Source organism: Ranitomeya imitator, chromosome 2, assembly GCF_032444005.1.
Source record: "Ranitomeya imitator isolate aRanImi1 chromosome 2, aRanImi1.pri, whole genome shotgun sequence".
NCBI lineage: Eukaryota > Metazoa > Chordata > Amphibia > Anura > Dendrobatidae > Ranitomeya > Ranitomeya imitator.
Window position 1 is genome coordinate 834,040,277 of NC_091283.1, and position 15,392 is coordinate 834,055,668.

The 15,392-nt window shown below is 52.3% G+C and overlaps 1 protein-coding gene across 1 annotated transcript; it reads right to left on the bottom strand.

Moving 5' to 3' along the window:
- Nucleotides 1–176: 176 nt before the first annotated feature.
- PHB2 (prohibitin 2) lies at nucleotides 177–15,348 on the bottom strand. The gene is made up of 9 exons (XM_069754172.1): nucleotides 15,226–15,348; nucleotides 8,610–8,739; nucleotides 8,455–8,539; nucleotides 7,893–7,972; nucleotides 6,308–6,492; nucleotides 2,340–2,469; nucleotides 1,880–1,985; nucleotides 1,669–1,744; nucleotides 177–1,557 (listed from the first exon to the last, which is right to left on the bottom strand). The coding sequence occupies exons 2-9, from the start codon at nucleotides 8,734–8,736 to the stop codon at nucleotides 1,477–1,479; spliced, it is 870 nt and encodes a 289-aa protein (XP_069610273.1). The 5' UTR covers nucleotides 8,737–8,739; nucleotides 15,226–15,348; the 3' UTR covers nucleotides 177–1,476.
- Between the last annotated feature and the right edge of the window lie 44 nt (nucleotides 15,349–15,392).

Below are 15,392 nucleotides of genomic sequence, written 5' to 3' on the forward strand. Positions count from 1 at the left end.
CAGGGTGGTCGGAGGCAGAGGGGGCGCCGATATCGCAGAGGTGGTCGAGCAGAAGTCGTGTTAGTCCCCCCACTTTAGGCTGCAGTATTAATCAGATCTTCATTAATGTGTACAAACATAAGGTCACAAATTCGCTGCAGTCACAGGACAAGAAAAAAAATAAAACCACAGACAGGTTGATTTTATCTGAAGTTTTTTTTTTATATATAAAGTTCACACATGATCACATCCTCCGAGCCGGGGACACAGTCCACTGCTAAGTGCTCTCCTGCCCGGGTCAAAGTCACTGCGGCATGTGTCCAGCTCCAGCGCAGGCAGAGATCGTTCTGGGGATAAGAGGGGGAGGGGAGAGGGGGGGTCTAAAGAAGAATTACGGGGGCAGATTTGGTCGATGGCATTCATCATTTCTTGCCTTTCTGTATAAGGCTGTCGCTGCAGAGAGAGACAAATAAAATGAGAGCCGGAAACATCAGAGGGACAAATATCTAAAAACACATGCAGATATAACATATCCAATAAAGGAGGGACCTACCTTCCTCTGCAGGATCCACATCATCCCAGGGAAAAAGAGAGAAGGAAAAAAATAAAATAATCAGTAAAATAAATCACAAACATTATGTATGAAGTCTGAGCGCGGGTCCAGGGGTGCACATACATATATATGGATGAGAATTTACTAAACCTTGTATCTCGTAGCCGCTGGAGAGAGACATGCCAGATGTATGAAGAGGCGCACGGCTACTAAAGTTCTAAGACGGTGCCGATGTCGCCTATAATTTAACAGTCTGGGGTAAAGCTTAATAAAACTTTTGGGAATTTTGGTGGTCCTGCTCCCCTCCTCGTACCAGGCTTCCTTATTTCCCAATTTAAAAAAAAAAAAAAAAAAAAGCGCAGTGGGGATGAGTGACTTCTCCCGTGTTTGATAACATTTTTTCCTTTGCACCAAACTCTGCAAAAAAGGGGTTGATAAATTTTGCTCAAAATTACAGCCGCTTTTATTTTTCTTACTTTTTTGGGGCAAAGTATCAGTTTTTTTTTTTTTTGTTTTTTTAAAACGAGGGGCAAAGAGAACGATGAATGAATTGGGAGTAAACGGCGGAAAAATAGTGATATTTGTCCACCAGAAAACTACTGAAAAGAGCGGTATAACTCTCCCCTACAGTGAGAAGCATTAAGGCCATGTTCACATGTGCAGGATTTGTAAGCCCAGACCAGGAGTGGGTGATAAATCCAGAAGTGCTGACGTGCTTCTATTATACTTTTCCTCAGATTCTTCCACGCCTCATTTTAGCTTACAATTACGGATGTAAAATACTGAACGTGGCCATAGAAAAACCATCAGACACTGTCACAAAGCATCTGGCGGCCAGGTTTTGCATATTTAGCTCATCTGGCTCCAGTTCCGACCACCAATTTTGTGACATTCCTCCTATAAGTCGAGCACTTTTTGGGGTGTTTATTCCTTCTCGTGTCCCCCTACCTGGTGAAGGCGTCATCTTGGAGGTTGAGGACGAGGTTGTCGGCGTTCAGATATACACGGTTCTGCGATGCGGCGATCTGAAATTCACAGAAGGACAGGAGTTACCCCTGGAAGAAAGTGTTCTCCCCCCTCCATCACATCCCACCCTAGTGGAGACCCAGTCATCCTCACATTACACGACCACTCACCGTCTTCGCTATGCTCTGAGCCGCCCTGATCCTCCTTAGTTTCAAGTAGCCGGGATTTTTACTGAGAGCATCACCAATGTAAATGGCAGTCAAGGAAAAGATAAAGAATGACATGGCAGCCGCTCTTATCCCACCCTCCATAGCAGAGGTCACCTACTCCCACCACTACTGGCAATGTCTCGGGGGGCTCTCATGTCTGGCTAGGAAGGATATCATCTTGGCAGCGGTGGCTTCTCCCTCCGCCTGGACAATCTTCTGTTTCTGGTCCTGCTTCGCCTTCTCCACTAAGAACTGAGCTCGCTGCGCCTCCTGCTGAGCTGTGGATGGGAGATAAAATGGTCAATGTGTGTAGGTTGAGCACAACCATCAGGGAGGACACGCGTGTCATAAAGGCGTATTTCCCACCATAACATGCGATATCACAGTCAGGTTGTCAGGAGAAGAACTACTCAATATCCTCTGCTATAATGTCAACCGAGAGATTTCTGAGTGCCTGCAGTCACCACCAGGGGGAGCTCACCACACAGGTCTATGACCACTGTAGACATTCATGTGACGGGAGCTCCCCCTAGTGGTGACAAAATAGTCATATAACCCTCACGCCAGGGGAAGTTGGGGGAAATGTCGCTTCCCTACATCCCCCTAAACTGATCGGTGCAGACATCACTTACCCACTTGCTTGGACTCCACCGCCGCCGTGTATTCTCTGCTGAAACTCAGTTCGGTGATGGCCACGTCATCTAGGATCAAACTGAAATCCTTCGCTCGTTCTGTCAGCTCCCGACGGATCAAAAGAGAGACCTGGAGAGAAAAAAAAATAAAAGGTAAGGGCCAAGTGCGACACACAATGGGGGCCTCCTGGTCACTCACTCCCCATAAAAACACCAAGCAATGGGTGCACCCGTAACCCCCTCACAAACCGGTCCTGATCCCACTGGATGCACCTGACATAGGACGTACCATGGCGGGGCTGTGCCAAGTGCTTATACCTGAGAACAATTATTTGCTTGATTCCTAGAATCCCACATGTGTAATCCAGGGGCTGCTCACTTCTGCAACCAGAGACGCAGCAAACTTTGCGTCGTTCTCACCTGCCTGCTCTGCTGGTTAGAATCAGGTGCATGGAGACCGGGCGAGCGGCCATCGACGTCATGTCGGCAGCATCTCCCCATGCAGAAGGGAGAGGCGCTGGATAACCCCATCGAGATCATGACATAGCCCACCTGGCGCAACCACAAATCCCTTCCCCTACATGTTGACACACTCCATCCCTTGCCACCTACACAAGTTAGCTGACAATCTTTCTCTTGCCTCCTCGGTGACACCTGTGAAATAGCCTAATGCTGGCCATAAACAGTGGCTTGCAAAAGTATTCATCCCCTTGGCATTTTCAGGTTTGGTTACCACACAGCCTGGAACTTTATGTTTTTTTCCCCAGCTCCCTCACGTTAGAGGATTCCACTGATGAACAGTGATCTTCACGTCTGACCACAGATTCTCCATTAGGTTAAGGTCTGGGCTGTGACTCGGCCGCTCCAGAACATTTACACGTTTTCCCTTGCACCACTCGAGTGTTGCCTTACCAGTAGGCTTTGGGTCATCGTCTTGTTGGAAGGTGAACCTCAGTCCCAGTCTCAAATCACTGACAGAAACAGGTTTTGCTCAAGAATATCCCTGTATTTTGCACCATCCATCTTCCCCTAGACTCAAACCACTTTGCCTGTCCCTGCTCTCAAAAATCATCCCCGCAGCATGATGCTACCCCACCACCATGTTTCACTGTGGGGATGGTGTTCTTGGGGTGATGAGCTATGTTGGTTTAGCGCCAGGCATGGTGTTTACCTTGTTGGCCAGAAAGTTCCATTTTGATCTCATCTGACCACAAACACCTTCCTCCTTATATTTGGGGACACTCCCACATCTTTTGGAAAACTCAAAACGAGCCCTACAATTTGTGTGTGCAAGTAAAAGCTTTTTTTCGTTTGGCCCTTCCTCCATAAAGACCACCTCTATGAAGTGTACGGCTTATTTTGTTTGCATGGACAGATACTCCAGTCTCTGCTTGGGAACTCTGCAGCTCCTTCAGGGTTACTTTTGGTCTTTGTGCTGCCTCTCTGATTAATGCCCTCCTTAATGCCCAGGCTAAGAACTTGGGTGGACTGTCCTATCTTGGCAGGTTTGTTGTGGTACCATGTTCTTCCTATTTGAGGCTGATTAGTATTTGATGGTGGTCCTGGGGGGGGGGGGGGGGGGATCATCAGAGATAAGGTAAAGTGTATATACTGACAGTCATGTGACATGTCAATTGCACACAGGTGGACGTCCTGTCACCAACCATGGGACTTATGAGGGGAATTGCTTGCACCAGAAATTTTTTAGGGACTTCATAGCAAAAGAGGTGAATACTTATGCACGTGCCAATTTTTACTTATTTGATCCCATAAATTTATGCGAATAATTTTATCACTTCACCAACTTAGACTATTTAGTGCTGATGAATCACACACTAATCGGATTGCAAAAATAATTAACGACAGGTTGTAATGTTATAAAATAGGTAAAAAGCCAAGGTGGCGAATACCAGGGGTGCGGAGTCAGTACGCCAAACCACCGACTGCACAGCACCGGTCACTACTGACATGGACAAAGTGCAACACAGATTCATCTCAACTAGTGATGAGCGAGTGTACTCGTTGCCCGAGATTTCCCAAGCATGCTCAGGGGGGCCTGCTTGATTACATGTGGAGATTCCCTAGCAACCAGGCAACCCCCACATATACTTATGCTGGCTAATAGCTGTAAATCATTCAGCTGCGTCAACAAAAACGAAATCTCCGAGCACTAAAAAATACTCGGAGAACCCCCCCGAGCATGCTTGGGAAATCTCGAGCAACAAGTACACTCGCTCATCACTAATCTCAACTAAAAGCAGAGATCCTCAGATGAGGAACAGAACAGATATTTACCATATATACTCGAGTACAAGCTGAGATTTTCAGCCCATTTTTTTAGGCTTAAAGCGCCCCTCTCGGCTTATACTCGAGTCATTGTCCTAAGGGGTCGGCGGGGGAGCGGCAGGAATGGCGGCTGTCACATAATGCTCACCCCCTCCTGACGCGGTCTCTGCACTTCCCTGCTTTTCCGATTGTCTCCATCACCAGTAACTCTTCCTGTGTTCAGCGGTCACGTGGTACCGCTCATTAAAGTAATGAATATAGACGCGACTCCACTCCCATAGGCAGAGCGCATATTCATTACTTTAATGAGCGGTACCATGTGACCGCTAAACACAGGAACAAGCTGCTGGCGTCAGAGACCATCAGAGAAGCAGGGACCGGGCCAGGAGGGTAAGTATAACGGGGGAGGGGGAGGCATGCGATATTCACCTGTCCTCCTCGTTCCACCGCCGGGCTGTGTCTTCCACGTACTCTGGCTGTGACATTCAGGTTAGAGGGTGAGATGACTTAGTTAGTGCCTGAACAATCACTGCAGAGCCCAGGAAGACACAGCGGCGGTGGAACGGGGACAGGTGAATATCGCAAGTGGCAGGGGCCTGAGCCAGCGGCGACACCGGCATCTGACCCCCATAGCACGCCGGTGTCCCCTCCTGCTCAGGCCCCCGTCACTCGGCGATGAAAGGAGAGTATGTCATTTTTTTTCTTCTTTAAATCGCAGCAGCATACGGGGCATATTATTCTATGGAGCATCTTATGGGGCCATCATTAACATTTTATGCAGCATTATATGGGGCATATTTTAATATCAGACTGTGACCCCTCGCGGGCAGTTTCCTCCCTCCTTCTGTACCTGTTAGTGCCTTGTTTCTTGCTCATATTTAATGTATTTGTCTATATTTGAACCCTTTTCACATGTAAAGCGCCATGGAATAAATGGCACTATAAAAATGTATAATAATAATAATAATATGGAGCATCTTATGGGGCCCATCATGAACTGTATGGAGCATTATATGGGGCTCCTGATTTAATATGGATATTCAAAAACATTTAACCCACTGATGTCTCAATTTTACTTTTATTGGTATCTATTTTTATTTTTGAAATTTACCAGTAGCTGTGGCATTTTCCGCCCTAGGCTTATACTCGAGTTATTAAGTTTTCTCAGTTTTTTTGTGGCAAAATTAGGGGGGGGGGGGGTCGGCTTATAGTCGAGTATATACGGTATATGACATTTCAGAAATATCCCAAATTATTATAGAAACATTTGCAGCACATCCTGCATTGTACCAACGCACTTAATTTGTTATATAGTTTAGGAGGCGGAGTCGTGCCATTTTATACAGACACCGACTCCACAGCCCTGGTGAATACTTTTGCAAACCACTGTACATTAAAAAGCTGTTGGCCGGAGGCTCTCATCCCTATAAAGGGCTGTTCAGCTCGGCCGAGAGCTGCGGTCTTCTCTATGAAAGACGCCTCTGGCAGCCACTTAAGTAAAATGATTAGTTAACTTAATCCCAACCACCCAAATTTTCTGTGGAAGGACAGTCCGGAGACCCCTATAGAGAAGAATGGATCTGCTGACCTTGCCATGTTCGGATGGCCATTACTTAATGTACTCAACACTTCCAGCCTCCCCCAAGGATTCCTAACCCCCTCTCCTCAGCGGGGGGCTTTACCTGGGCTCTCTGTGTGATGAGCTGCGATGCATTGAACTTGGCCACCACGCTCTTCAGGACTTCATTCACAATGGAGGGCAGGACTCTCTCGTCATAATCCATACCAAGTCGCTGGTACATCTGGGGGAGCTCAGAAGCCAAAGGGCGAGAGAGGACACGCAGGGTGATGTTCACCATCTGCAGATCTGGGGAAGAAGAGCAGAGTGTTATACCCTGCACACAAGTGCCGGACACAGACCAGCATCACTGTACAGGATAAAGCCAGGTATAATCTTCAGAACATCAACAAAAAAATGGTCCAAATACACCACAGACTGAGTATAAGCCATAAATAGTATCTTTATTAATAAAGTTTAAAATTTGATACAATAGGAACTAGAACTACTGGACACCATGTCATAGGGACAGGATACAACCAACACACATTGAAAGCCTTTTATGTATTTATAGTGACGCATACACCAAAAAAAAAATTACTCAATAAAAGCTAATGGAAGTTGAATTAAACATGTGTCCCATGGGCCATTAGTATAGATAATAATCTCAGGCAAGCGGTAGTCCATGAAGAGAATTAAGATACAAAATAAAGTGCTAGTGCATATCACGTCATCCAAACTGAACCGCTGCAACATATAGCCCAAAGGTTAGGAGAAATGCAACATGTCTTACCAATATAAACAGGCTAATGTGCCGGTGGAAGCCTGTTTATATTGGTAAGACATGTTGCAGTCACTGTGTACATACATTACTGATCTTGAGTTACATCCTGTATTATACTCCAGAGCTGCACTCACTATTCTGCTGGTGCAGTCGCTGTGTACATACATTACATTACTGATCCTGAGTTACATCCTGTATTATACTCCAGAGCTGCACTCACTATTCTGCTGGTGCAGTCACTGTGTACATACATTACATTACTGATCTTGAGTTACCTCCTGTATTATACCCCAGAGCTGCACTCACTATTCTGCTGGTGCAGTCACTGTGTACATACATTAGATTACAGATCCTGAGTTACATCCTGTATTATACTCCAGAGCTGCACTCACTATTCTGCTGGTGCAGTCGCTGTGTACATATATTACATTACTGATCCTGAGTTACATCCTGTATTACACTCCAGAGCTGCACTCACTATTGTGCTGGTGCAGTCACTGTGTACATACATTACATTACTGATCCTGAGTTACATCCTGTATTATATCCCAGAGCTGCACTCACTATTCTGCTGGTGCAGTCACTGTGTCCATACATTACATTACTGATCTTGAGTTACCTCCTGTATTATACCCCAGAGCTGCACTCACTATTCTGCTGGTGCAGTCACTGTGTACATACATTACATTACAGATCCTGAGTTACATCCTGTATTATACTCCAGAGCTGCACTCACTATTCTGCTGGCGCAGTCGCTGTGTACATATATTACATTACTGATCCTGAGTTACATCCTGTATTATACTCCAGAGCTGCACTCACTATTCTGCTGGTGGAGCCATTATATCTCCCATCAGGTTACTGTACTGCGACACATCACAGTACACACAGTCCGATCTGTGCAGACTCTGAATCTTCATCTCACCTTTAGACCCAGTCGGGGAGGAGATTTTTCGGGGTTTTGCTCGGATATCGTAGATAATTGGATACTGGAACCAGGGAACTCTGCAAAATATAAGATATGTTACCCAGTGATACAAGACATAGAGGAAACGGCAATATCCGGACCCTCAGGTCAAATAACAGATCTAGAACAAATGAGAAAACGGCTCATTGAAGCGGAGAGTCGGCGAGAGCCAAGTGTCTACGTGCTGAGATGACTTCCACCAATCAGGGCATTATGTATGAGCTGGACATGCTGGCACCTGTAGTGTCGCCCCACTAGCAAAGCATTGCCAATGCCTGTGGATAATGGAAATCAATCGGCTCCTATGCGAGTCTTAATGGTATAACGTGGTATAATCTATGCAGACCCGATTGTCACAGCTGAGGGTCTGCTACAACTGTATCCAGCGTAGACAATTATCCGAAATATGACACCTGCAGCCAGACTGATACATTGTAAGATTTGCCCTTCTGGACTCTGGAAGAGCTGGGTGACAACGTGCGGAGAGAGGTGCAACAACAGCATTACCAGGTGTCAGTACCTGAAGTGAAGCCCCTCGGCGAGGATTGTGTCCTGCTGAACCCCCCCGATCCGGTTGAAGAAGATGGCTCTGTGACCTCCATCCACTGTGGAGAGAGACAAGGTGAGATGCTGCACAGAATCTGGGGGTACGAGGTTTCTGGGGGAGGCACTCACCTGTAAAGACCGACTCCTTCACGGCATAGGCCACAGCACCTGCACCCAGCAGCAGCTTCAGTCCAGTGCCCAAACCCCGGGGTCCGGCGGGCAGGCGACCTGCGAAGTCCTTCAGGTTCTGAGCCATGATCTGCAGAGAAGAAAGAAAATCCAACCATATTACAGTCCTATAACGCTCCATATACTTTGTGTTCAAATTCGTTACTTTCAAGATCTCTGCTTGCTGTCAGAGGATAATTGTTAAAATATTGCTCCAACTCCGGGGGGTGGGGGAGTCAGGAGAGACAGCAGTAGACGGCGCTCTCCTGTGTATTGGGGGAGTCGGGAGAGACAGCCGTAGACGGCGCTCACCTTTGTATTGGGGGAGTCGGGAGAGACAGCAGTAGACAGCGCTCACCTTTGTATTGGGGGAGTCGGGAGAGACAGCCGTAGACTGCGCTCTCCTGTGTATGGGGGGAGTCAGGAGAGACAGCCATAGACGGCGCTCACCTTTGTATTGGGGGAGTCGGGAGAGACAGCAGTAGACAGCGCTCACCTTTGTATTGGGGGAGTCGGGAGAGACAGCCGTAGACGGCGCTCTCCTGTGTATGGGGGGAGTCAGGAGAGACAGCCGTAGACGGCGCTCACATTTGTATTGGGGGAGTCGGGAGAGACAGCAGTAGACAGCGCTCACCTTTGTATTGGGGGAGTCGGGAGAGACAGCCGTAGACGGCGCTCTCCTGTGTATGGGGGGAGTCAGGAGAGACAGCAGTAGACGGCGCTCACCTTTGTATTGGGGGAGTCGGGAGAGACAGCAGTAGACGGCGCTCACCTTTGTATTGGGGGAGTCAGGAGAGACAGCAGTAGACGGCGCTCTCCTGTGTATGGGGGGAGTCAGGAGAGACAGCAGTAGACGGCGCTCTCCTGTGTATGGGGGGAGTTAGGAGAGACAGCAGTAGACGGCGCTCTCCTGTGTATGGGGGGAGTCGGGAGAGACAGCAATAGACGGCGCTCTCCTGTGTACTGGGGGGGAGTCGGGAGAGACAGCAGTAGACGGCGCTCACCTGTGTATGGGGGGAGTCAGGAGAGACAGCAGTAGACGGCGCTCTCCGGTGTATGGGGGGAGTCAGGAGAGACAGCAGTAGACGGCGCTCACCTGTGTATGGGGGGAGTCAGGAGAGACAGCAGTGGACGGCGCTCACCTGTGTATGGGGGGAGTCAGGAGAGACAGCAGTAGACGGCGCTCTCCGGTGTATGGGGGGAGTCAGGAGAGACAGCAGTAGACGGCGCTCACCTGTGTATGGGGGGAGTCAGGAGAGACAGCAGTGGACGGCGCTCTCCTGTGTATGGGGGGAGTCAGGAGAGACAGCAGTAGACGGCGCTCTCCTGTGTATGGGGGGAGTCGGGAGAGACAGCAATAGACGGCGCTCTCCTGTGTACTGGGGGGAGTCAGGAGAGACAGCAGTAGACGGCGCTCACCTGTGTATGGGGGGAGTCAGGAGAGACAGCAGTGGACGGCGCTCACCTGTGTATGGGGGGAGTCAGGAGAGACAGCAGTAGACGGCGCTCACCTGTGTATGGGGGGAGTCAGGAGAGACAGCAGTGGACGGCGCTCACCTGTGTATGGGGGGAGTCAGGAGAGACAGCAGTAGACAGCGCTCACCTTTGTATTGGGGGAGTCGGGAGAGACAGCAGTAGACAGCGCTCACCTTTGTATTGGGGGAGTCGGGAGAGACAGCCGTAGACGGCGCTCACCTTTGTATTGGGGGAGTCGGGAGAGACAGCAGTAGACAGCGCTCACCTTTGTATTGGGGGAGTCGGGAGAGACAGCCGTAGACGGCGCTCTCCTGTGTATGGGGGGAGTCAGGAGAGACAGCCGTAGACGGCGCTCACCTTTGTATTGGGGGAGTCGGGAGAGACAGCAGTAGACAGCGCTCACCTTTGTATTGGGGGAGTCGGGAGAGACAGCCGTAGACGGCGCTCTCCTGTGTATGGTGGGAGTCAGGAGAGACAGCAGTAGACGGCGCTCACCTTTGTATTGGGGGAGTCGGGAGAGACAGCAGTAGACGGCGCTCACCTTTGTATTGGGGGAGTCAGGAGAGACAGCAGTAGACGGCGCTCTCCTGTGTATGGGGGGAGTCAGGAGAGACAGCAGTAGACGGCGCTCTCCTGTGTATGGGGGGAGTCAGGAGAGACAGCAGTAGACGGCGCTCTCCTGTGTATGGGGGGAGTCAGGAGAGACAGCAGTAGACGGCGCTCTCCTGTGTATGGGGGGAGTCGGGAGAGACAGCAATAGACGGCGCTCTCCTGTGTACTGGGGGGGAGTCGGGAGAGACAGCAGTAGACGGCGCTCACCTGTGTATGGGGGGAGTCAGGAGAGACAGCAGTAGACGGCGCTCTCCGGTGTATGGGGGGAGTCAGGAGAGACAGCAGTAGACGGCGCTCACCTGTGTATGGGGGGAGTCAGGAGAGACAGCAGTAGACGGCGCTCTCCGGTGTATGGGGGGAGTCAGGAGAGACAGCAGTGGACGGCGCTCACCTGTGTATGGGGGGAGTCAGGAGAGACAGCAGTAGACGGCGCTCTCCGGTGTATGGGGGGAGTCAGGAGAGACAGCAGTAGACGGCGCTCACCTGTGTATGGGGGGAGTCAGGAGAGACAGCAGTGGACGGCGCTCACCTGTGTATGGGGGGAGTCAGGAGAGACAGCAGTAGACGGCGCTCTCCGGTGTATGGGGGGAGTCAGGAGAGACAGCAGTAGACGGCGCTCACCTGTGTATGGGGGGAGTCAGGAGAGACAGCAGTGGACGGCGCTCTCCTGTGTATGGGGGGAGTCAGGAGAGACAGCAGTAGACGGCGCTCTCCTGTGTATGGGGGGAGTCGGGAGAGACAGCAATAGACGGCGCTCTCCTGTGTATGGGGGGAGTCAGGAGAGACAGCAGTAGACGGCGCTCTCCTGTGTACTGGGGGGGAGTCGGGAGAGACAGCAATAGACGGCGCTCTCCTGTGTACTGGGGGGGAGTCGGGAGAGACAGCAGTAGACGGCGCTCACCTGTGTATGGGGGGAGTCAGGAGAGACAGCAGTAGACGGCGCTCTCCGGTGTATGGGGGGAGTCAGGAGAGACAGCAGTAGACGGCGCTCACCTGTGTATGGGGGGAGTCAGGAGAGACAGCAGTGGACGGCGCTCTCCTGTGTATGGGGGGAGTCAGGAGAGACAGCAGTAGACGGCGCTCTCCTGTGTATGGGGGGAGTCGGGAGAGACAGCAATAGACGGCGCTCTCCTGTGTATGGGGGGAGTCAGGAGAGACAGCAGTAGACGGCGCTCTCCTGTGTATGGGGGGAGTCGGGAGAGACAGCAATAGACGGCGCTCTCCTGTGTACTGGGGGGAGTCAGGAGAGACAGCAGTAGACGGCGCTCACCTGTGTATGGGGGGAGTCAGGAGAGACAGCAGTGGACGGCGCTCACCTGTGTATGGGGGGAGTCAGGAGAGACAGCAGTAGACGGCGCTCACCTGTGTATGGGGGGAGTCAGGAGAGACAGCAGTGGACGGCGCTCACCTGTGTATGGGGGGAGTCAGGAGAGACAGCAGTAGACGGCGCTCACCTGTGTATGGGGGGAGTCAGGAGAGACAGCAGTGGACGGCGCTCACCTGTGTATGGGGGGAGTCAGGAGAGACAGCAGTAGACGGCGCTCACCTGTGTATGGGGGGAGTCAGGAGAGACAGCAGTAGACGGCGCTCACCTGTGTATGGGGGGAGTCAGGAGAGACAGCAGTAGACGGCGCTCACCTGTGTATGGGGGGAGTCAGGAGAGACAGCAGTAGACGGCGCTCACCTGTGTATGGGGGGAGTCAGGAGAGACAGCAGTAGACGGCGCTCACCTGTGTATGGGGGGAGTCAGGAGAGACAGCAGTAGACGGCGCTCACCTGTGTATGGGGGGAGTCAGGAGAGACAGCAGTAGACAGCGCTCACCTGTGTATGGGGGGAGTCAGGAGAGACAGCAGTAGACGGCGCTCACCTGTGTATGGGGGGAGTCAGAGACAGCAGTAGACGGCGCTCACCTGTGTATGGGGGGAGTCAGGAGAGACAGCAGTAGACGGCGCTCACATGTGTACGGGGGGAGTCAGGAGAGACAGCAGTAGACGGCGCTCACATGTGTATGGGGGGAGTCACCTGTGTACGGGGTGGGGGAAGAGTTGGTAAAACAGCAGTAGACGGTGCACTCCTGTGTATGGGAGAGGAGAGGAGGGGAGGGGAGGGGGGAGGGGGGAGGGGGGAGGGGGGGGAGTCGGGAGAGACAGCAGTAGACGGTGCTCTCCTGTGTATGGGGGGAGTCGGGAGAGACAGCAGTAGACGGCGCTCTCCTGTGTATGGGAGGGGAGGGGAGGGGGGTGAGTCGGGAGAGACAGCAGTAGACGGTGCTCTCCTGTGTATGGGGGGAGTCAGGAGAGACAGCAGTAGACGGTGCTCTCCTGTGTATGGGGGGAGTCAGGAGAGACAGCAGTAGACGGCGCTCTCCTGTGTACGGGGGGAGTCAGGAGAGACAGCAGTAGACGGCGCTCTCCTGTGTACGGGGGAGGGAGTCAGGAGAGACAGCAGTAGACGGCGCTCCTGTGTACAGTAGATTGCTAGTGGTTACATCAGATCACACCGGTCATGTGACTGAAGGAAACTTCTCATTTCATACATAGATCTCTTAGACCTGATGAGCCTGATGTGCTTACCATCATAATCTTTCAGAATTCCTGCGTAATCCTGACAGTAAGAGTGAATTATGAGTGCGGTCGTCCTGACATGGATGTGACACCGCTACCTGTGGGAGAAGAGGACCGGACCCCAAACGTCCTCTCCATCTGACCCAATATTCACATACACCTCGGCGCACATCTGACCCTTCACTCCATCCCCATCGGTGACACCAGCACCGACCCCTCCCTCCGGCCCTGACCTCCCCCTCCTCACAGCCCACACTGACCTTCACCCAAGACCCCAACAGTCGCCCCTGTCAGGAGAGACAGCAGTAGACGGCGCTCACCTGTGTATGGGGGGAGTCAGGAGAGACAGCAGTGGACGGCGCTCTCCTGTGTATGGGGGGAGTCGGGAGAGACAGCAATAGACGGCGCTCTCCTGTGTATGGGGGGAGTTAGGAGAGACAGCAGTAGACGGCGCTCTCCTGTGTATGGGGGGAGTCAGGAGAGACAGCAGTAGACGGCGCTCACCTGTGTATGGGGGGAGTCAGGAGAGACAGCAGTAGACGGCGCTCACCTGTGTATGGGGGGAGTCAGAGACAGCAGTAGACGGCGCTCACCTGTGTATGGGGGGAGTCAGGAGAGACAGCAGTAGACGGCGCTCACATGTGTACGGGGGGAGTCAGGAGAGACAGCAGTAGACGGCGCTCTCCTGTGTATGGGGGGAGTCGGGAGAGACAGCAATAGACGGCGCTCTCCTGTGTACTGGGGGGAGTCAGGAGAGACAGCAGTAGACGGCGCTCACCTGTGTATGGGGGGAGTCAGGAGAGACAGCAGTGGACGGCGCTCACCTGTGTATGGGGGGAGTCAGGAGAGACAGCAGTAGACGGCGCTCACCTGTGTATGGGGGGAGTCAGGAGAGACAGCAGTAGACGGCGCTCACCTGTGTATGGGGGGAGTCAGGAGAGACAGCAGTAGACGGCGCTCACCTGTGTATGGGGGGAGTCAGGAGAGACAGCAGTAGACGGCGCTCACCTGTGTATGGGGGGAGTCAGGAGAGACAGCAGTAGACGGCGCTCTCCTGTGTACGGGGGGAGTCAGGAGAGACAGCAGTAGACGGCGCTCTCCTGTGTACGGGGGAGGGAGTCAGGAGAGACAGCAGTAGACGGCGCTCCTGTGTACAGTAGATTGCTAGTGGTTACATCAGATCACACCGGTCATGTGACTGAAGGAAACTTCTCATTTCATACATAGATCTCTTAGACCTGATGAGCCTGATGTGCTTACCATCATAATCTTTCAGAATTCCTGCGTAATCCTGACAGTAAGAGTGAATTATGAGTGCGGTCGTCCTGACATGGATGTGACACCGCTACCTGTGGGAGAAGAGGACCGGACCCCAAACGTCCTCTCCATCTGACCCAATATTCACATACACCTCGGCGCACATCTGACCCTTCACCCCATCCCCATCGGTGACACCAGCACCGACCCCTCCCTCCGGCCCTGACCTCCCCCTCCTCACAGCCCACACTGACCTTCACCCAAGACCCCAACAGTCGCCCCCTCCATCAGACCCAGACGTCGCCCCCAGCGCCCTACGGCAGACCCCCACCATCACCACAGATGTGGAGGACCCCCGCTCCGGCCGCTGGGTCTTCGATTATTTCCATTTTCTCCAGAATCAGAACAATCAAAAGTTACAAACAAAAAAAATGAGCAGCGACTCCGACAACAAACCCGAACACAAGAAACGGAGGCGGAAAACCACCGAGCGCCCTCACCGCCGTGTCCGGCTATCAGAGCCCCAATAACACAAGGAATGACGGCAGAGAAGCGGTCACCATGTGAGGGGATATACAGCCACCGGAGATACGGCCTCAGGGCGGCGCTCACACAGATACACACGTACAGTGGCCCCCGGGGGCCCCACGGTCTCCCGCATCCTCACCCCTGTTCTCACGTGTCCTCCTCCTGTATGTCAGCCCCGGCAGTAGAAGGACACCGGAAGTGTGCTCCCGCCTGTCAGCTCCGGGCGGCCGCCTCTCCTCCTTCTCTTTAGTTCCGCTAGAGCCGCAGCTTCCGCATCACGTGACTCCCCAGCCAACCGCAAGATGG

What these genes read in the sequence shown, in the direction of transcription:
- PHB2 (XM_069754172.1), bottom strand. Translation starts at nt 8,736, where the DNA reads ATGGCTCAGAACCTGAAGGACTTCGCAGGTCGCCTGCCCGCCGGACCC. An exon ending in CTCCCCGACTGGGTCTAAAG is followed by an intron (nt 6,493 to 7,892) that starts GTGAGATGAAGA and finishes CTTCTTCCCCAG; the next exon opens with ATCTGCAGATGGTGAACATC. An exon ending in TCATCACACAGAGAGCCCAG is followed by an intron (nt 2,470 to 6,307) that starts GTAAAGCCCCCC and finishes TTTTCTCTCCAG; the next exon opens with GTCTCTCTTTTGATCCGTCG.